Here is a 21,942-nt window from a genome sequence, read left to right on the forward strand (position 1 = left end):
AGAGATCTCTATCCCAGTAATATTTTTTCAATGTGGAACTTAATCAAAAGCATTGAATAGCAGTGTATTTTTGTTTAAGATGTCATCATCTCTAACTCCATATTACATTTTGTTGACATGATACAACATTTTGGAATATGCCAGATTATACTACGTTTACAGTATTTAGGGCACAGCCGGGTAGGGCGTTTGCCTTGCAGGCGCCCGACACGAGTTTAATTCCTCAGCCCCTCTCGGAGAGCCTGGCAAGCTACCAAGATTATTTCACCCTCAAGGCAGAGCCTGTCAAGCTACCTGTGGCATATTCGATATGCCAAAAACAGTAACAACAAGTCTCACAATGGAGATGTTACTGATTCCCGCTCAAGCAAATTGATGAGCAACAGGATGACAGTGAAACAGTGATACAGTGATACAGTCTTTAGATTATACTACATCTACAGTATTTTAGATACTGGCAGAAATCATACAGAAGGTATACATTTAGAACCTCTGGCTGTTTAACAAATTGATCCAAGTCATCTTAGACAAATTAGACAGGTTGTGATGGGCTGAACAGTTGTAAGCACTCATCACCCTTATTTTTTCTGTGAGCCAAGGGACCCCTGGGTCAGTAGATATTTAAGGGTCCCAGTAAGATATCCTTCCTTAGGGCTAACCACTGCTCCTTCTTGCTTCCTGGCAGGTGGAATGAAGGAAATCGCTCTGCACACCAGCAGGCAGTTCCTACGAGGCCTCGTGGGCTGCATCTCTCACTTCACACTGTCCACTGATTATCACATTTCCCTTGTGGAAGATGCTGTGGATGGGAAAAACATCAACACGTGTGGAGCCAAGTAACACCAGTTGGCCTTGCGCAAGGGACAGAGCCTTCTACCTGGGACTCCCGCCATGAGACCCTGCCTGATATCATACTCAGAGGCACAGGGATCCGAGTGTGCTTCCTCTCACCAAGAACCCGCCCGCACACCCTGAGGAGAAGCTAGCACCAAGCGGGGAGTCCCTGTGAGGCCTTTCCTGCGGACTCTCTGTGGGCCAAGCCCCAAGGCTGACTCCGTAGGAACCACCAGACTTTGTCCATTGAGTGTGGAGTGGCTGCCCTAGGTCACACATCAATGGAAATTCCAGAGCTTGTCTGCTGTAGCTCAGTGACCGTGTTGTGATTCATAGTGCTTAAAAAAAAAAAAAAAAGGAAGGAAAAGTGAGAGAGAGACCCAAAGGGCAGTATTAAAATACTTCTCTCCTTCCCTGACTCATGATACTCTTCCTGAAAACAGAATAACTATGTGACCTTTCCTTGAATTTTTTTACTTTGGCCCACGAATAGTATTAACCCCTTTTAATCCTCACTGACTGGTTCACTAGTACATAAGGAGGAGGCATGGAATCATATCATAATGCCACCCCCTAAATCTACCTTAGTGAGAAATCCTTGATTTTTATAATGTAAACCCAAGAGATCAGGAACCATCATTTTGTAGCTGTCCTTTTGTATGTGTATATTTTTATAGCTGCAGATTGTTCACACAGTATACTTTTACAGGTGTGAGTGGACAACGCTGAATTCTTTGCACACATCCTACAAATGTGCTCCCCAAGGAAGTTAGGTAGAGGGAGAGGGGGATGGCTAATTTGGGGGCACTGCCTCCTGTCTTGGGTCTTGGTAAATGTTGATGGCTCCAGGAGAGGAATAGGAAGCTTTCCCAAAGAAGCAGACGAGAGAGAGAGAGAGAGAGAGAGAGAGAGAGAGAGAGAACATGTATAATTGAGGTGGGTCACTGTCAATTATGTTTCTAGAAGGTGGGGGCATGGCATTAGTGAACTCGAATAAAGGAGACAAGAAGGCTAGATCCTTTCATCTGGTCATTCCTTTCAGGTGTTACTGATCCTTGCAGGAATCTTGCTCTGATACGGGCTCAGTGTCTTGGTGTTTCTGAAGTGTTCTAAAGTGTCTCTTGGTGTTCTGTGTTTCTAAAGCTGTGCTGGGGGCAGGGCAGCAAGCACAGAGATAGGGATGCTCCCCTCTGTGCTGTCATTGGCCATGCCTCCTTGCAGGCCAGTCACGTGACTGTAGGGACAGCTGGCTCTCTGGCCAATTGCCAGGATGGGGCTTGCTAAGGGAAAGGTGATAAACAGGGCCACCAAAGAAGAAGGGAAGTACAATTTGATGCACACAGGAGCCTGTAAATAGTTGCCTGCGAGAGCCCACTCCTGCCTGTGGCCTGCAGTCAGCAAGGACTTCTGAGCTTTGTGCACGGTTTTAGGCATGTGCCAGAGACGAAAGAAAGAAGCATCAGACAAGACAGTCGCCTTGTGGCTTAACCTTCTGCTTCTCATCTCTGGGAGTTTCGATAACCAGGACACATGAGAGAAAGGTTTTTTCACTTCCTTCCAGTGACCCTTGCCTCCACACCTTTCCTCCAAGAGTGCTAGGGACAGCGCTTCCCAAAGAGAAGGGGATTGCTCTCCAACAGAGTGCTTTGGGGATCAGTTGTTTCTGGCCAAGAAAAGCAAATCATCATGAGTTTGTAGCCAGCTGAGCTAAAGCCAGAAGTTGTAGCTGAGCTATTGCTCCATCTAAGTGTGATCCAGTGAAAAGTGCAACGACCCAGGGATGGGAGCCTGGGAGAGTGGGTTGAAACTGTGGAAGACTCTGAACCTCCTCCGCCCTGGGTGGCGTACACAGGGAAGGCGGGCACCGGGCAGCAGGAACTGCAGGAGTGGAGGAAGGGCCTTGCTGGACAGGGGCCCAGGAGTTGCTAACTGACCCCTGGGAGGCTCAGGAGAGAAAAACAGAGCAAGACACTGGGTAGGGCAGACTGTTCCCCTCACAAGGAGAGGTGGGAGGCTTTACCCCAGAGATGGCTGGGAAGGAAAGTCAAGATGATCACAGAAGCAACAGGTTAGATGGAGAGTCAGATGGCAGGAGGGCTCAGAAGAGAAATGCCTGAGGTGGGAGGTCGGTCCTGCTTTCTCTCCCTGCCCGTCCCTCTGTCACCGTGGCACAGGTGCTCATGCTCCTTGAGAGTCAGATTGGCAGCTCCGCTGAGCCTGACGGGGCTTGAGGAGTTGGTTCCGCTCCCTGCTGAACTTGCACCTGCGTCCAAGAGTGAGTCCATGAGGGACCGCCTGGGATGGCATGGAGAGTGCCTGGACACTTTTCCATGGAGGCAGACAAGGACAACTGAAGAAAGGCAGAAAGGTTTCCCACACACTAGGGCTCTCCTGTGTCACTTCAGCCAAAATGTATTCACCAGAAGCCTGCAGATTCAAGCTATGAAGAAATGGACTCCTGCCGATAAGCCACCCGGTGAAGGGAATTGAATTGATGCAGGAAGAGATGAAATCGGGGCATGGATGCAACTGATCCGCCACAGCACGTCACAAGATGGAGAGCACAGAGGCAGTAGAGAGGCACCTGACATCTGTCCTCCTGCAGGAACACTTTGGGGTGGGGGCAAAGTCTGTGACATTGTCAGTGACTTGCCCAAGGGGACAGCATCCACATTTTCTCCAGCTTTGCCTCCCATGCCCGGCTTTCCTTCATCCTTTCTGCTGTTGCCTGACACTTGGCAGCTGGGTGGCTCTTCTGAGGAGAAGGCACTCACCAGAGTGTGGGCCCTGTGCAGGGTTCCGGAGTCATGACCCTGTGCAGAGGTTACGGGGGAGTTTAGGTTCAAGAGCCAGGACTGGGGCATCACCAAGGAATGTGGCCATTAATGGCATCCTTGTCCTGTGACAAAAGGGTTCCTGAAAAGCTGCTGTCTCACAACCAAGATCTCAGAGAATTCCCTGGAACTTCCTGTGTGTTCTAAGCAAGGGTGACCGGGAAGGTCACGGCCAGAGGGAAGAGAAACATCATTGTGCTTTTTCTCTTGCAACTTTGACAGCCACATAGGTTTCCTCTGTGTGGTGGGGTCTCAGTCAGGGAGGTCCGTGGGTTCTTCCTGGTCCCCATTCTTCCCGGGAGTGCCTGGCCCCGCTGACCCCAGCCTGTCACACACCAGCCGGCCCGCCCTCTTACTTGCCTTGTGTGATTTCCTGTCCGGGCCGGCTCCAGTCTCCGGGCCAGCTCCAACACAAACAGGCTCTCTGCTTTCCACATGCGAACGTCCGGGGTTCAGAGTCACTGGGGCTTTCCTTCCGGCTCCCCACCGCCACCACCCACCTCCCTGCTTCTCCCCGGGCGGGAGGAGGGAGCTCAGCTCGGAAACGTGCCCGCTGCTGGCCGGCGGCTGGCTTTCCACTTGGAGGAAAAGCTGCATTTTTCACCTTTAGCCCAGAAAAATATGGTTCTCAGAAAGCTTGTTTTTAGCACGGAGCGTTCCCAGAGGAAGAGGAACAGGGAGTAGGAGGGGGCCCCGCCCCCACGGAACCCTGACAGCCACCTCCTGGCCCCAGAAGGCCGCTGGTTCCTGGGAGGGGACAGCCCCCTGCCCTCCCCCCAGCCCTGCTGTGGAGAAAAGAGTGGCGGGAAATCCACTGCCCAGGAGAGAGACAGCACATCCTCCAAGAAAGGGCCCGGGCAAAGCCTTCGCTGCGCCCATTCCTCCCCGGGTCCTGGCCCCGGAGCCCAGGGCAGCTGGGCTTGACTGCCGAGGTGTGCCTGGACCCCGTGCTGGGGTCTGTGTGATGGGCTTCACTGCGTTCCACGAAGTCCATCGTCTCCCAACAAGACTCGCTCCGTGGCTCAGCGACGCTGGTGAGGGGATGGGGAATTCTGTCCCCCCACAGGGCAGAGAGTCCTGAGATTCTATCGTGAGTCTGAGCTATCAGGTCCAAAGGGGACAGGAAGGAAACAAGGATAAGAAAGAAATGCTCCAGGAGGGGCTGGAGCGATAGCACAGTGGGTAGGGCGTTTGCCTTGCACGCTGCCAACCCGGGTTCGATTCCCAGCATCCCATATGGTCCCCTGAGCACCGCCAGGGGAATTCCTGAGTGCAGAGCCAGGAGTGACCCCTGTGCATCGCTGGGTGTGACCCATAAAGAAAAAAAGAAAAAAAAAGCTCCAGGACACAAAGGAGGGACCAAGGCTGCCTCAGCCCTGCCTGGCCCCCACCCACGGCCTTCCCCTGCATCCGATCAGGGCGCGTTTCTACTCACTGAGCATAGAAGAGGGGAGCTTCTTCCTTAGCCCCCCGCCCCCTCCCCCCTTCCGGCCTCCCACAGGCATCTGAGCTGGTGGACAGTCACAGTTGTCACGAGGGAGTCGCTGCTCACAAGTGGTTGGATCAGGCAGCGAAAAGACACATCCAACTCACAACATAGAAGCACTTCCAGGACAGGCCCTGAGGGTCACTGAGGGTCACTGTCCTTCGATATCACCTTCAAAGGCGACTTCCTCAGTCAGGAGAGGTCCAGGCGCAGAAGGCTTCCCTTCACGCTCCGTGACTATTTTTGCAGTTGGTGGGTCCAGGGCGCCCTACCTGGCAGTGCTCAGAGCTATTCCCAGCTTGCTACATGGGGTGAGGGTTCCTCCCAGTGGTCCTTGGAGGCCCATGCGGTGCCGGGGGCGGGGGGGGGGCGCTCCAGCATGCAAAGCCTGAGCAGCAGCCCTCTGAGCGCTCTCCTGGCCCTTGTGTTTATGGATTTGATCTTAATAACAGATTTGACTTCTAAGAGCCAGAGCAGATGGCCTGGCCTCGGGCCCAGGATGGCAGAGCAGCCCAGGGAGCTGGGCCCTGCCCAGGCCGTGCCCGCTCCCTCACCTCCAGTGTCGTGCAGCTGCCCAACACCACTGGAGTGGGGCCGTGGCCTGGTGCGGCTCCCTCCGGTTTGCTGTCGATGGCAATAAAGTCCTGTGGTGAAGTGGTGGGTGGATGGGGCCGAGGCGGGTGGCCCAGTGGCTCCACACCAGTTTCCCATCATAGCTTCGAGTCCGTCTTTGACCCATTTACTCACTTCCTAGCCGGCAGATTCCAGGCTGAGGCAACACGAATGCAGAGACCGGGCAGTCCAGCCTCTTTCCCCCAACACCAGGCCATGGGGTCTCAGTTTGAACTGTTCCTTCCTCTCCTCTGCGTCCCCCATCACAAATAGACACAAGTAGAGAGGGCAGGCAGTGGAGACACCCCCCTGTCCCTGGCCGTTCTTCTCCCTGAGTCCTCACAGAGGTGACATCCCTGTCCTGGGACATGCAGGGCTCTCGGGAGCTCTTGTCTCCTGGAAAGAAGGAGCAGGAACACTGCGTCTCAGCTCGGGACATGAGTACACTGCTTTTTGGTTTCGTCTTCCTCTCTTGGACTTAACGAGAAATGACAGAGGCACGGAAACTCCAGACAGGTAGCATGGCTCCCCTACCCCCTCCCAGGGCCTGCCCAGCTGCCGCCTTCAAGGAAAGACTCAGCCAGGGGCCACCCTAAGGGGCTACTGCTCTGCCTTGACTCCAAGAGGTCTTGGGGTTGGAATGGCTCAAAAGCTCAAGGCCAGGGATGCTCAAGGAATTTGCTCATATACACTCATTTTTTCAGGAACCAAAATAACAGGCAGCAGGCCAGAAGGATTAGCTGAGGAAAACCCTGCAAAGAAATTGGCCGAGGAACTAGGCTGTCAGACCAAGAGGGAAGGGAGCACGGGACGGCGGCTTCCAAGGCCAGCTGCCTGGGGTCGGCCCTGGCTGCTCACTGTGCAAGTTCTCACTAAACTGACGTGAAGAGGGTGTGTGTGGGAGGGGGGGGGCGGGGGGGGTGACAGGAGGGTAACTGCTCAGAAGAGCAGGGAATGGAGTCACGGGTGTTCTGAACACATGGCTAGGCCTTTGAAAGGAAAGAAACAGGAAGGAAGCTTCTTCCCCACAGGGCTAGGAGGAGGGTGCAGGGCAGGTTCCAGGCGCTTTCATGGCAGGTTGGCTGCCCCTGTTGGAGAGCCTCAAGCTTCAGAGTTGATCTGGAGGCGTGGGAGTGGTCACATGCACCATGCATCATGTAAGCTGCATCTCTGTGTCCTCACGAAAAGCACGGTGGTCGTGTATAGCTTCACAGAAGAGCCCCAACATTTGGTCAGATGTGATGCGGACTCTCCTTGGATATGGTTTGGTTCCCTCGGAATGTTTTCTCCCTCCATTGGAGAGAGACTGGGACTCCAACTCTAAATACGTGATTCTTGTAAAAGGCATCTTTAAACAGAAGCTCTGTCCAGCCCTGTGAGGGACACAGGGAAGGCCAGTCAGAATCCTCACAGGGAACTGGGAAGAAATGTCTTTTCTCTTTTCCTGTTAAGGCCAGAAGCTTGGAGGAGTCTGGAGTCACAGGTCAGGCTTTCTGGGGACATCTGGCCTGACAGAAGTAAGTCGAGGGATAGAGAAGAGATGCATTTCACTTCTGATAGAACAGAGTTTGCAGCCCAGTGCAACCTGGGACTATTCCAGGGCTCACCTGTCCACGATGTAAGATCTCTGAGATGGGGAAGGATGCTGCCCTAGAGAAGATTTACGCCACTGTGGGACACAGGAGGAGAAGAAACCGTCATTTGGCTTGGCTTGCAAACTGTTATCTGGAAGGAGACAGGGAAGATGACCCAGAGAGTGGAAATATACTTCAAAGTGGGCAGAAGGGGGTGGGAGAGGGACAGTGGTGGAAGGTGGAGAGAGGGAGAGCTCTCATCTGCTGTCACTTCAGATAAAGTCCTTCAACGTCTATCTCCTGTCTCTAAGAGGACAGAGGTACCTTTCCTTCTAGGGCAGAAAAGTGTCACTGCTCATATTCTTTAGTGCCCAAAATGCACCGAGCACACAGCCCACTCCATGAACCGGGGAGGAGCTGCCAATGGCCACAGCAGGGCACCTCTTGTTCTCATCCTGGGGGTGCAATTTTGATTGGGTATTTCTGTTTTTTTCCGGAGTCAGAGAGATCTAAGGCAGATCACTTTTCTGTAAAACAAACTATTTCTCATACGCAGTGTGACACACAAAACCACTTCATTTTCTTAAGGCGTAGTTATTTAAAGACCTTTTATCAAGTGTTGGTGACAGACACTCTGCTAAGCTTGGCCAGGCAGCAACGCTGAGATACTGTTCTTTCCTGTTATCAAATGAAGTTTGATAATGACGAAGTCAGAATTAGGCTGGGTGCGGCGGAGCTGTGGGGTGCTGGCAAGGCAGATGGCTTGGGCTACTGCACGAAGGCTTCTCTGAGCTAGCGAAGTTGACGCTGAGACCTGCAGAAGGAGGACGGTCCCAGAGCAACAGGAAAGGGGCACAGCCTGGGACGAGGTGGGGGGCAGAGCCAGAGGCTGCTTTAGCTGGCCTTTTGCCATAATGCTCCTATGTGGGGAATCGAGAGTTGTAATCCAAGGAGAAAGGTGTTCTCAACGTTACTACGACGTTGGCCAGGGGGCTGGATTAAGGTGCTTGCCTCGCCTTGCATGTGGTCAAGCCGGGGATCAATCTTGGACACGGAGCCCCACCAGGAGTGACCCCTGAGCACGACCATTGGGTGTGTGTGTGGTCCCCAAACAAAAACAAAAACATAAAAGCAGCTGGTTAGGAAGCCTGAGGTGTCACTGAAGTTTCTCAAGGGACAGAAAAGCATCTGCATCAATCCACAGTCTCTTCTGCAGGGACCATGATGCAGGCTCGTGCGACACTCACCAGTCTGGCAAAGGGAGGCAGCAACAGCTGTGGGTGGGGCCAGGGAGAGTGGGACTTCTCTAGGTCCTCTAGGCACAAGGCGACAAAACTGACCAGACCCAGGTCTGGGGTGACTCATTGAAGACGGCAGCTGCCCCAGCATCAGTCATCACAGGAAAGGGACAAAACCACAAAGGGTCACTGAGAAAATTGAGATTCCAGGCACACTTCTGAAGTGTGTGTGTGGGGTGGATGGGTGGGGGGGGTGGTGTACACTGAGCAACTGGGAAGTAGGCAGGTCTACGGGGTTCTTGGATGTGCTGGTTGATGATTCTTACACCAGCTCTAAAGGAAAGCGGAAGCTGAGGTGGCCCAAATGACAGGAAGATCAAAGCGCAGGTCCTGCCTGTGAAGGTTCTGTCTAGGGTGAAGACACGATACAGGTCTTGGTCCTGCAGCAGCTGGCCAGGGGCAAGAGGGAACTTTGTAATTCTGAGACTTAAAATTCTGTTTTCACCTTTCAAATGTCGAGGCCGGTGGCTACGAGCTCTTGACCCTGGAGTTACACCTCTTTTCACATTGCCGCCCCACAGTTCTCCTCAGGATCATTATAAAAAGTCTTGTCTCCATCTGGGATAATAAGTCATTTGCAAATTCACTCTCATCTCAAAACATTTCATTTTTCATCTTCCTTTGGTTCTTGAAGACTTAGTTTTAATTCAATATTTAAGTCATTCCAGAGGACGGGTCATGGATCTAATTTACAGGCTATCTGAAACTCTTATCCAGCTCTTTCGTGAAAAACTTGAGCTTGTAAACTACCTTGGCGTGAAGTGGATATATTTGTTATTTACACATTTCTATTTTATTTCCTTTAACAATGATGTTCTTTTATCTTTTTGACCTTCTCACGGTCCCATGTGGCTGATAATACTGTATAGGTTTTGGCTTAAGCATTGTCACTTGGGAAAGAAGTTATGTGCCGTCTCCCTCAAAGGACAGAATATATGTATGTGCTCTCCTGCTCTGTGCTCTTAAGTTTCCTAGTGTTTTCCAATTTAAAATTGGTCTCTTCCCCTCACCCCTGCCCCCAACATTCAATCCAGACCCATTCATTCATGACAAGTAGTCTGTGTAACCCTAGAATACATGACTAAAGAAATAACTTCTTCCTTTATGAAACTGTTTCTTATCACTTCATAATTTGAAATTATTGATGTTTTACTGAATCGATGGCTGCATTTTCAAATCTAACAAGCTGAAATAAATAAAATATGGTATAATCCCAGAATCAATTTCAAATAATTTCTGAAATGTTTAGACTCCTTAGAGTAAAAATATCTGAAAACTTCATTTTATGGACAGGTATGCATTTTATAATGTATTCTCCCACAATTTGGCTAATTACATAGGAATTCCCTGGTATATATAGTATAGACAATGAAATGCATAGAAAATCATTATAAAGGTATGATAATGCATTAAAATATTCTCATGTAGCCAAAATCCAGTGACGGCTTCATAATCTGTGTCATTTCTTTGTTGGTTTGGTTTGGGGACCATATCTGGTGGGGATTAGGGGTTTGTCCTGGCTCTGTGATTAGGGATCACTCCTGGCGGTGCTCAGAGGGCCATATGTGGTGCTGGGGATCAAACTGGAGTTGGTCTCATGCACAGTACCTTAAACCTGGTACCAACCAGCCAATTACCAATGTAATTTTTATGGGACAGAACCGAAAATATTAATAGCAACAAAGCAGAAGCTATTTTCCAAGGGCTTAAAACAGGAGGAGAAAAAAAAATCAATATGTACAAATCTATCCATGTAAGTTGTAAGAAAATATATTTATTTGTTCCATGACAATACTATGATAAAATTGTTAAATACATGCATGTTTAAAAAAAAAACAGACATTAAGTGACATCTTTAGAGTTAACAGCCAAGCATACTAATTTTACATTTAAGGTGTTTTAGTAATAGGTTACTTATAGTCTATGTTCTTGCTATAACCATGTTTTCCAAAAGATCTGGAAAATAAATTCTGAAATCACAATGGTATAAAATGTCCAAATTTTTCATTCTAACAGCAATGTGATCTTGAAATTTTCACAAGGCAGAGAACATTTCAGTTGTCATCCCAGTAAGTGGATCAATCTTATTCTGTATTAAACTTGATTTTTATGAATCAGATGGAATCATACAAATGTACTGCGATCTGTTTACTTGCCGTATATGTCTATTTAGCCGTTTCTGTATATAATGCTTTGACAAAGCATGATTTTAAGAACAGAACGTAACTGATCAATCATTCAGGTTAAAAAAATAGTCTATAGTGGTAAACATTTCAAGAAATGAAAGAGTTCTGGATCTACGCTCTGTCCCTATCTTTAAGCTGTATTTGCATACGCCTGACCAAACAAAAATTAGTAAACAATTACTAGTAGTTGCTTTTTTAAAAAAAACTTAAACTAACGTATAACATCCCCCTAAAAAACACTCATTCTACAAACAACCTTATAAAAGACAAAAACTTATATCTGTTCACAGTATGTGTAATTTGTAAACAGCAAGTCAGTATAGTGAAATTTTGAGAGAGAGAGAGAAAGAGAGTGAGAGAGAGAGAGAGAGAGGAAAAAAATGTAATTTCCTAGCATCGTAAAGGCCTCTCTCGTATGGCCACTTAATGAAAAAGAAATGTTAATAAGAAATATTGATCTTATGGGAAGGGTGAATAGGTTTCAATGAATTTTACCTTAGGGCATACATTTAAAGTGGCTATCACAAAATTAGAATGTCTTATCTAGGTCAGAATCCTTCAAGCAATTTTGAATTAAAATGTATTGAAGAAAAATACTTTTTTTTTTAATAACAGAATTGAAAAAATCTTGCAGGGTTTTATATTAGAGCAATCCTACAACAAAGGAACAGAATTTCTTATATATTATGATTAACTATTCATAATATTGATATTTTCCTAACCATTACGCTGGAAAGAAAATTAAGTGGAATTATGTCATAAATATGGTGAAAGTATCTGAATCAAACTGGGGAAAGAATATCTGAAAAATATTTTTAAATGAACATCATTCTCTATCTTTTCTACTATCAAATGCAAAAATGCTAATCTTAAATCTAATAACATGCCCATGTTTTAATGAAAATTGTTATCACCATCTAGAAATATTCACATTATAAAAATCATAACACCACTGGAATGGTCAGGAAAAACAGTGAGCTCAGAAATGGAAAGTTATCCACTTAAAATGGAATCATTCTAAAGGGATGTAGATCTTAAACATAGAAGGAAATTCAATACACTGAGTGAGACATTCAATCAGGTGTACAAATTGTTTTTGGCTTAAGTGCAATATAAGGCCTATGATGCTAAGTCTTGTTGGTTTTAAAAATGTCTTATTGGCGAGTACAAAGGCTATCTTAGAAGATACAAGGAAAATAAAATAAAAATTTCCTTATCAATTCAACATTTATAGTTTTCCTATTCATCTTTTGGTTTTTTAGGACATTCATTATAGCAACAAAAAAGTAATGTTATTACTGCTTTGAAAATGGTTAATATTCAATCAATATAGATTATTTAAGAGAATATGAATTTATTGTTTCTCTGGTTCCTTAGCTAGGCACTTACATATAAAAAAAAAACAACAACATTCAAAGGGCTTACCCCCTTAAAATACTACTTATAATTTTCATTAAAATGTTGTACAATTAAAATTTGTTTTGCATAGGTAAATTGTTTATAGCTTAGACACATATAATCCCAAATATTTTCACCCTTCTTAATTTAAGGAGAAACAAACTCTATTCATGGCTAAGAAGAGAATTGTCAGAACTCAATGACATAATTAAAAATCTATGGATATATTCTAGATCAAATCATATCCTCTAGTATTTTAGGTTAACCCTAATAAAGCCTTTACATACTAATTGAATGCGGTTCGTAATCCTTCATAAATGACATTAAAAATAGCTCATATGTATTGTAATTAGCATGAATACAATCATGTTACAGGTGAGAAAACATACTAATTAAAAGAGAACAGAAATCTTACCATCCCAGTGAAACGAGGTTTCATGATTAATAGCCCTGATGTATAATCCATGAAGCTACAGACCAAATTAAAACTGAGTAATTTCCAATGATTCTTCAGTTCTAAGATATGCATTCTAGTAAATTTAGCCATAAATAATTTTCTTCCTTGAAGTGTTTTCTTCTAGGTGTATATGATCAGATGGGCATAACACCACAAAACTATGCTTCATCAGGAAGTATCAGTTTAAAATAAATGCTTGGAATCAACAGTTTATCAAAAGAATGAATGCTAACACTATTCAAGTAAGCTCACACATAACGTGCTGCTTTCCAGAACACAGACTGGGCTGCATAAATAAAAATGCTCCAAGCAGCATCTCTTCTGAGTATGAAGAAACAATGAACACTTAGGGAGAAATTAGTTGCTACTTATGCTTTTAAGCATGTGTCTCCCAGGTTTTCACTCACAACAAGGAGCCACTTGTGGGTCACGTTAGAATCTATCAGCTGCAGTCTCAGACCTGCTTAAGCCAGATCCAGACACATATGCCACCCATCAGGAAAACGGTTTAATCAGTACATGCTGGGATGGAACTCAGTGAACAGTTACTGAACTTCCACTATGAACAATGTAATTGGCTTAAGATCTCACACTTGACTACTGAGCTATCCAATTTTCATACTTTCAAAATAAGGAAGCATTTTATAAAATGTAGGCAAATTTTAACATGGTTCAGAAAGAAAAATTATCTTAGGATAAACAAGCAAAAATTCTGTGTCACTGTCATCCCATTGCTCATCAATTTGCTCGAGTGGGCACCAGTAACACCTCCATTGTGAGACTTGTTGTTACTGTTTTTGGCATATCAAATACGCCACGGGTAGCTCTGCCGTGTGGGCAAGATACTCTTGGTAGCTTGCTGGGCTCTCTGAGAGGGGCAGAGGAATCGAACCTGGGTCAACCTTGCAAGCAAAAATTATCTCAGGATAAATAAAAAAAAATTGTAGCGGATCATGTGCCTGAGCTGTAGAAATAGTTGATAGAACATTTTCTGAATATGGGCATGTCAGGGAGGACTTTAATTTCAAAATACCCTAAATCAAAGTTCCTTTCAGAAAAAAAAATATTCCCTGATCTCCTTCATTAATTATCCACATATAGAAAAGATTGCAATGTTCTTTCAACATTTAGAGTATAAAAAAAATACAAATTACAGGACTAATTTTCAATAAAAATTCAAATCGCATGAAATTTTAAGAATAACTTTACCACAGTTTCTGAAAGTGCAGTAGCAGTGCTAGGGGCTCTAAATGTAATCTTTCGGATCTGGGAAGTGTAAAAGTAAGGCTGGTGTGGAAAATGAGGCAGCTTCTTTCACCCTCAAACTTTTCTGCACAGGGTGGCCTCTGTGTCTACTCTGAGGAACAAAGTACATCTCTACCTGAGCACATCACACAGGCCTCCGCCATCCAGACACTCAGGCACAATCTCAAATCCAGGTGTCTACGGTTTCAACGTGCCAATGACTTCCATGACACTCTGATGCTAATCCACACCAATACATAAAGTACAAGGCCTATCTTACACCAAAACTTCGTCAAATCCCGTAAGAATAATTCTACACTATTATTTATTTAGGATGCCCTTATACGAGAGATAGCTAGTTGCACTGACTATCCCCATAATCTTCACTCCTCACAAAGGACATTTGACTTGAAACTGGTTTGTAAGTGAACTGGCTTTGGCGAGATGTGAAGAATGCACTCTGTGTTCAGTTCAGCAGACACCATGGAACATAATTCTAATTCCAACATTTACAAGTTTCTAACCAGTGACTGGGCTTTAGATGAGGAAAAGGAGGATTTCTCAATCATTTCCTTAGTTAGGAGCCTCCTCTAGCCCCGGGGGAAGGAATGGATCAGGCTGTATGAAGTCTGGCCACTGACTGCCTTTCATGAGTGGGCACGGTCCTGGCATCTGCCACCTGTGTCTCCAGTGCCACCACCACCAGGGTCTATTAGCAGAGCACATTTCCTCTCTCTCCTCCCTGCCCCTCCAAGAGTCGAGGATGTCCCTACCACCTTAGGCAGGGCTGGGAGCGAATACTGATATGCACACTGGGGCTGGCCTGTCTTAAATTCACTGGTGGTAGTATGTGCTTTGGACCCAGATTTACACCACATGCCTCGAAGTACAGAGCACTTTACAGAGAACTCGCCGTGGCTCCTGGAGCATGAACTCAGCTTCTTACTAAACGAATGCCCTTTGGGTGTGGGACTCTAGCAGGGGAGAGGTGAGCCGACACTGTGCCCATTCAGAATAGGCAAAGTAGGAAGCCCTGGACAGAGGAAGACTTAAAGAGTCCCAGGGATGGTCACCACTAGCCAAACAAGTGAGCTATTCTGTAGCACAGAGACGTGGCTGAACCCAGACGGCTGAAGCCGAAATGCATATACCCTAAGGGCAGAAATGAAAATTTTCATCTTTTTTTTTTTTTACCTGACCTCAAGTTTATTGGATTCGTAAACTCTTACCTCAGCCAGTACTTATCACGAAGATGAGCTTTTTGGAATATGCGAGAGACACAATGAGGACAAGGTTTGGATGATCTCTCCCTGCCCCATGCCCAGCTTCAGGAGTGGGAACTAAGGGAGAAAGAAGATGGAGGAAACTGTATTTAGGAACAACTCTGGCTTGATGCCTGTTTCACAGTGGGAAACCTCCGTGAGACACTGCAGAGGTCTACGGTGTTATGTGTGAGCGTTATCAACTGTACCTAGATCCACCTGTCTGTGTATCTCAAGCCTCAGAAGTTTAGCTGGGTCCTGGCAGGTTAAATCAGTCTGCACACTCGGGGCACCTGAGCCACACGGACTCAGTCACACAGTGCCGACTACTTCTACAACACGCCTTTTATGCAGAGACACTCATGAGCTAGCTCAAAAACCACCAGAAGTCCATTGCAAACGCTACACCACCTCAAATGACCCAGGTCTGTCCTGGCTTCTTCAGCTGGGGCAGACTTTCCAGTACTGAGGCCTTCACTAGCACAGGATAAAAGGCAGGAACGAGCAGAAGACGGGGATGTCAGCACAGGAGAGACGCACTATTGGGTGTTGCATTCAGCCTCTTCCCCCAAACACACCCACTCTAGAGACTGTCCTGGACAGGTATGAGGGGCCGTGCACTGCCCCCTGGACTCAGACCCAGCACTTCACACAGCAACAGTCATCCACTAACCGTTCCTGACAGCAGCACTATCTTTGGAGGTTTATATTGAAAATTCGAGGGCCAGGTCAAACAGTTTAAGGATCATAAATGAGGAAGGACCCCAGGACCCACAATAAGGAGGAACACTTGCTCGGAGATCAACGGCCTGGTCTCCCAGGAGCCAGAGCCAACCAGAACTGTGGGGATCACTAATGCCATGAGATATTGCTTAGTAGTCGTATCAAATAGTAAATCATTGGAATTACACGCTATGAATAATATTGAATATGCTCAAACAGCTATAAAATGGACACTGTCACAAAAAAAGGTTTAAAATACAAAACAACAAACACAAAACAATTTCCCTATACAGTCTTAGAAATCTAAGTTTTAAACATGAAGGCGACCAACTGCATAAATGAAGCTAGGAAAAAAAAATTCTAAGAAACAATTGAAAGGCTTGGAATAACCTTGCAAAGCATGAAAAACACAATTCTAATTTGGGCTGGTCAGTGTCACACTCTCGTTCCAAGCTTGTACCCCTGAGACAACTGTTTGATAACCATTATACAGTAGGTACAGAAATCAGCATACTTTATCAAACAGAACTAAAGAACTGTTGCTACATTAAAAAAAAAAAATCATAGTTGTTTTTGTAAATGCTGTGGACGGAGGTGAACAATGTAAAAAGATATAAAATCTGTGCTTGGTTTTCATCTAGAATGGAGCAAATGTCAGGCAAATACAGGTCACCTGTTAACTTGGGGCATTTGTCTCCCTTGCTGGCAAACCCACCTGCAGCTCCATTAACGCATACATATGAGTAAACCATCAACAGAACAGAATACAGTTACGGTGGAATTGGTTTTGCACACGTGGACTGGAACAGGATTAGCCTTGAAATGCTTCTGGAAGGTAGAGCAGTGAGAATTCTTTGGCTCGAATCACAAACAGCTGCGAATCTTGAGTGGAGTCGGCTGAATTCCGGGGTGACTATGCCTGGGCTCGGAGACTACACGGAAAGCACGTGAACACTGAGACTGTCACTTGTAGCAGCGACGGCCACCCCCATGGACAATACTTCAAGGAGGCCTCCAGGAGGCCCGCTGCTGACACGGCAACACTAGCAATGGGAGCTTATGGAGATGGCAGACACGGAAGCGACAGGGTGACACCATTAGTCGTTTGGTTTGTTCTGAAAGAAGTTTGTAAAGGACCACCCTCCCCCGCTGGACTTGGGAGAGTCTTCGTCTCTGAGGGGAAGCAGAAACTGCCGGGAGTTAATGGAGCATGGGCTCCCAAAAGAGACCACCTCGCTGTTGCTGTCTGTGGACCTCGGCGAGTCGGGGGACACTAGGTTCCAGGTACTGACATCTGCCTGAGGTCGGTAGCCGGCGGCTTTGTCCACGTCCCCGTCGGCAGCAGGCTCTCCAATGAGAGAAGTCACGGGGAGGTGCATCTGGGGCTTATAGCCGGCTGCCCCGATGGCGTCGCTGTCCGGCTCGTCCTCGGGCTTGGCCTGCGGCTGGTACATGGACTGGACGTCGATGTAGATGACCTGGGAAGTGCCGCCGGCCTCCTCCACGCCTGGTGTTGGCATTTCCTCCTCGATGACCGGCGGGCAGTAGGACACGGCCACGTGGCTCTCGGGTTCTGCATCAGAGCTCTCTTCTGGGCGCTCGGCCACGGGGGAGATGATCTCTGTGTCTTCTATTTTAGAAACCGCCGAGGGTACTTCCAGAACCTCCACGTTATTTGGGGTACACGGGTTCATCTCCAATGTCTTTAGACCACTGTTGCCCTGGAAACGAATTTGCACACAGTGATTACAGGTGGCACTCAGGGATGCTGCGAGGGACACTAGTCCTCACTGTTCCACAGTGTGGTGTGGGAAAACTCGGCCCGAGAGCAGCCAGTGGGCAGAACAGAGCAGCGCTTGCCAACCCTTTCTCTGGCCCGACCCACCTGCAACCGTGATTTCTCCCTGAGCCCCTGGAGTCTTAATGGGTGGAGAACCAGGGCAAAGCCACACCTTTCCTGCAAATGGTCAACACCCCACACCCCGCCCCCCATTTCTCACCCACCCGCCCCACCATTCCCCTGCTGTTAGTAATAGTGGGGGCTGCAGGGGGGAAGCATAGTGCAATCTACAGCCACAACATTGGAACTCAGCAGAAGTTTCGAACTGCATTCTCCTCAGTGCATCTGACAGAACAGCATCTGGCTGTGAAAACCTCTTCCCGAAAGACAGAGCTTCAGAGACTAATAATGTCAGAAAGATTACCTCACAGACACTCTTCTGGAACTGCAGAGCTTTACAGTTTTCTGGATTTGGAATATCTGGGTAGAAGGTTTCTTTAATCCTTTAAACAAAGAATAAGTGTTATCAATAGAAGATCACACACAGGCTGACAAACCACCAGCCGTACCTGAGTGTTGCTGCGAGCACTATTACGAACACCTGAGATAAACACGGAAGCTGGAGCGATAGTGCAGCAGGTCAGGCGCTTGCCTGGTACACGACTGACTGGGGTTCTAGCCCCGGCACCCCGTATCAGCCCGACGGAGTGATGCTCAAGTGCAGAGCCAGGAGTAAGCCCTGAGCACCACTAGGTATGGCCTGACGGCAACAAAACCAAACCCAGGAGCTGCTCTCAGTGACCCCTTTGGGAGACCTTTCTGGAGAATGCCTGGGAAAGGTCCTATCTGGAAGCTAGAAACAGCCTCTATCTTCCAACAAGCAAAACATTTGAAGTACTTTAGAATTTAAAAAAGCCAAGAATTATAATGGTGACTGTGATGCCGACTGCAAAGTAAGGCCCAGGCGCTGCTCCCGCTAAGCGCAGCCCACACTCAGAGCCTCTGTGCGCCGTGCAGTGCGGGCCTGCCCCGACAGACGCTGCCGCTACAAAAGGAGTTTCCAAGCCCGAGCAAAACTGAAACACAAACACGAGATCTGCTCAGTTATCATATCACTCTGGGACTGTGGGGGTGGTCTGGGCCACGGCCAACGGTGCTCAGGGGTCACTCCCCGTGGTATTCAGGGCTTGGGGTGGGGTAGTGCTAAGCACGTTACGTCTAAACAATCTCTGGCTCCTGTAACATTATTTTTCTAGTCCTCTACAGAAAAAATAAGTCTGTCATTGTAAGTCTGAAGGAATCTAACTTCTAATCTATTTGCTTATCTTTTTGATACTGAAATCATTTCCAATATGTGATTTCTCTTGGAGAACAGTTACTCCAATAGGACACAATGTAGTTCCAACTACTGCTGCTTCGGTTCGTAAGCCAGCACCGCTAGAATCCCTTCTCTGGACTGCAGAGGAGGCACTTTTGGCCAGGGGAATGTTCTCACAGGAGCAGACACTGGCCCAGCCGGCCCAGCACGGCTCCCTCCAGGGGGCACTGGTGCCCACGGAACCTCTGGCTTACCTCGCCCTCAGCTTCCTGTGCCTCGTCCTCCTATCATCTTCATCTCTTCTTCTCCTTCTCACCTCATCTCTTCACCTCACACACGCCCCAGCCTCTCCTCCCCCAACACCTTACCTTACAGGGCACCTCCCTGCCTGAACAATCCCCTCCTCGCCTCACCTCAGCCCACCTTCCCGTACCTGCTGCCCTCACTGTCCTGCTCTACCCAAGTCCTCGCTGCCTCCACACAATCAAGCTCCTTCTCACTTCTGCGCCCCCTTCATATGCTATTCTCTGCCTGGCACGTTCTTTTTCCTCTGGTTACCACTGGGAGCACTGTTCAAGTGTAATCCCAACCATGAAGTGTCCTCCCATTTCCAGAGACAGAATTCACCTCCACCCTCCTGATTATGCACCTTCACGAACCGTGTTCCCTGGGAGCTCACGGGTTTGTTTGATTTGGTTTGTTTATGGGGAGAGGCTATACCTGGCAGTTCCCAGGATCTACCCCTGGCTCTGTGCCAAGGGAATGCTCCTGGCAGGGCTTGGGAGACCATATGGAGTTCCGGGGATCGAAGCTTGGTCGGTTGTGTGCAAAGCAAGCACTTCACGCGTTGTTCCATGTCTCCAGAGGTTACTGGTGTCACATCCTCTTCCCCGTGTCACTGTGTCCTAAGACTAATACTTATCTTGCTCCTCACTCTATCCCCCAGCACATAAGAGGGGTCACTTATATTTGCCAAGTAAAGGGCATGAGCAGACTTTACAAACAGAACACCTGGAAATGTGGGCCCGTACTCTGAGAAAAGATTCATTTACTCTAAGTCCTGCATACAGCTTGTTGCCTGTTTATGATTATTCTGGGGTACAACTGCCATTACTTAAAGTTAACAAAGTCAATAAAGTAGGCAATGGTTACCTTTCTACTCTGAAACCTTTAAATGGCAGGCCATATGCCAGGGTAAAGTCAAAGGAAATCCCGACTGAAACAAGTACTTCTTTTTTTTCCTTTACTAGTCTTAACCAAAGAGATGCACTTGTGTGCTCACACATAAACCCAGAAGCGAGCAAGCTCGCATGCAGGTACCATTACCATTCTCGTTTCCGATAGCAAAGGATGCTGGTGACCACGCCCACGATGACAGCCACAGCCACTGGGATGAGAATGGCAATGATCAATCCTACGGCTGAAAGAGAGCATTGCAAACACTCGAGTCATCATTTTCTGTGTGAGGTACAGAAAAGGTTTGCACTAGGAGATATTTAAGTTAGACTACTTGGAGGGGAAAAAAAATCCCCAGTCCATTCTTCAGGACACTGAAAAACTACTGAAACAGAACCGTACAAGTGCCATAATAATCACTACACAGACACCTAAGTCCTTGAGGAGGGGGCTTCTCCACCTTGGCACGACTGACATTTCAGGCCAGTAATGTCTTCACCGTGCTGGGGGCGGGCAGAGGGGAGCTGATCCAGCAGCACCCCCAGCCTCCACATGCTGCCAGGCAGAGGCACTTCTCATTTGTGAGAAGCACCAGTATCAGCAGACATGGCCAGGCATCGCTCAGGGACCAAGAAGCCCAACCTCCTGACTTCCTGTGAGAGCTGTGTGTGAGCCCCAACTCAGGGGCACGGAACATGCCAGGGCCGAGGGGAGGCAAGTCCATCTCTCTGCCCTTCTCTGCTTCTCCAGTTCAGGACTGCTGTACTTTAGACAACAATGCAGGGTTAGTCAATGCACAGAAAGAGTCAAGACAAAAACGCTTGTGCTCACTGGAAGTGGTGACAACACTGCAACACAAATGAGAACTCAGGGCTTCATGAAGGTGTCGTCAACCATTCATTTCTTAGGTACTCAGGTGGGAAATGGCTTCAAATAAACCATTGCGTAAATACAAAGTCATCTCACGGCCTTCTGAGCACGGCCTTCCACCCATTACAAACACACAACTCGGTGTGGAATCTTAAGAGGGTTTCTACATAAACAAAAATCACTAAACAGCACACAGTGCATCTAAGACAGGAAAACATCTCAATGGCATCATCTGACTTACAATTTTCCTTCGTCACCACAAACATGCTCTTCTCTGGGCCCATTCCGCCATCTGTGTACGCTCGCAGGACCAGATGGTAACTTGTTTTACCCTGCAGGTCAGCAATCCTCAGTGTCTTCTGGGACGTATCAGTTATATTCTTGACCTTGACGTCAGAACGGCCTGTTTGCAAAAAGAAGAGCACCCCTGATTTCTCCACCATTTTACACACATGCTTCCCTGGACCTGACAGACCCGCCTCCCTTCCTGGCGAGCCAGGCTGCTGCTCCCTGCAGGGGCAAGGCCCAAGGAGCAGCCCGAGCCATGCTCAACCTGCATCTCTGCAGTTAGCCCTGCCGGTCACCTGGGTGGGTGGCTGGGTATGCGCGTGCACGTGCGTGACTGCCTGCAGGATGTCCTGGGGTGGAATTCAGGGCCTCACACCTGTGGGGCGTGCGCACTACCATGGAGCCACGTCCCTGGCAGCTGGGCCCATTATTTCTAACACCCGAGTGTGAATCCGCCCATGAGTTAGGGTATGATGATAGGACGATGTGGGTTCTGTGAAGTTCTGACTGTGAAGTTCCGATGGGCGTTCTCCAGAAGTGCTGGGCACACAGCAGATAACCACCGAGCCCGTGTTTTTCTGGTCTTACGAGCATGAGAAAT

General features: G+C 47.7%; 2 protein-coding genes across 3 annotated transcripts in view; one reads left to right on the forward strand and one right to left on the reverse strand.

Annotated features, from left to right (window-relative positions):
• The window catches only part of EGFLAM (EGF like, fibronectin type III and laminin G domains), a 188,323-nt gene extending 186,027 nt beyond the window's left edge, over positions 1-2,296 (forward strand). The window contains exon 24 of the mRNA XM_055139954.1: positions 686-2,296. Coding sequence (XP_054995929.1) covers positions 686-840 — 155 coding nt within the window. The 3' untranslated portion in view covers positions 841-2,296. The remainder of the gene's footprint in view (positions 1-685) is intronic.
• Positions 2,297-10,386: 8,090 nt separating this feature from the next.
• The window catches only part of LIFR (LIF receptor subunit alpha), a 74,709-nt gene continuing 63,153 nt past the window's right edge, over positions 10,387-21,942 (reverse strand). For both annotated transcript variants that reach the window (XM_055131342.1, XM_055131347.1), the window contains 4 exons: positions 21,295-21,456; positions 20,334-20,427; positions 18,114-18,192; positions 10,387-17,630 (listed from right to left, as the gene is read on the reverse strand). In XM_055131342.1, coding sequence (XP_054987317.1) covers positions 17,007-17,630; positions 18,114-18,192; positions 20,334-20,427; positions 21,295-21,456 — 959 coding nt within the window. In that variant the 3' untranslated portion in view covers positions 10,387-17,006. The remainder of the gene's footprint in view (positions 17,631-18,113; positions 18,193-20,333; positions 20,428-21,294; positions 21,457-21,942) is intronic.

This window comes from Sorex araneus, chromosome 1 (assembly GCF_027595985.1).
Source record: "Sorex araneus isolate mSorAra2 chromosome 1, mSorAra2.pri, whole genome shotgun sequence".
Taxonomy (NCBI): Eukaryota; Metazoa; Chordata; class Mammalia; order Eulipotyphla; family Soricidae; genus Sorex; species Sorex araneus.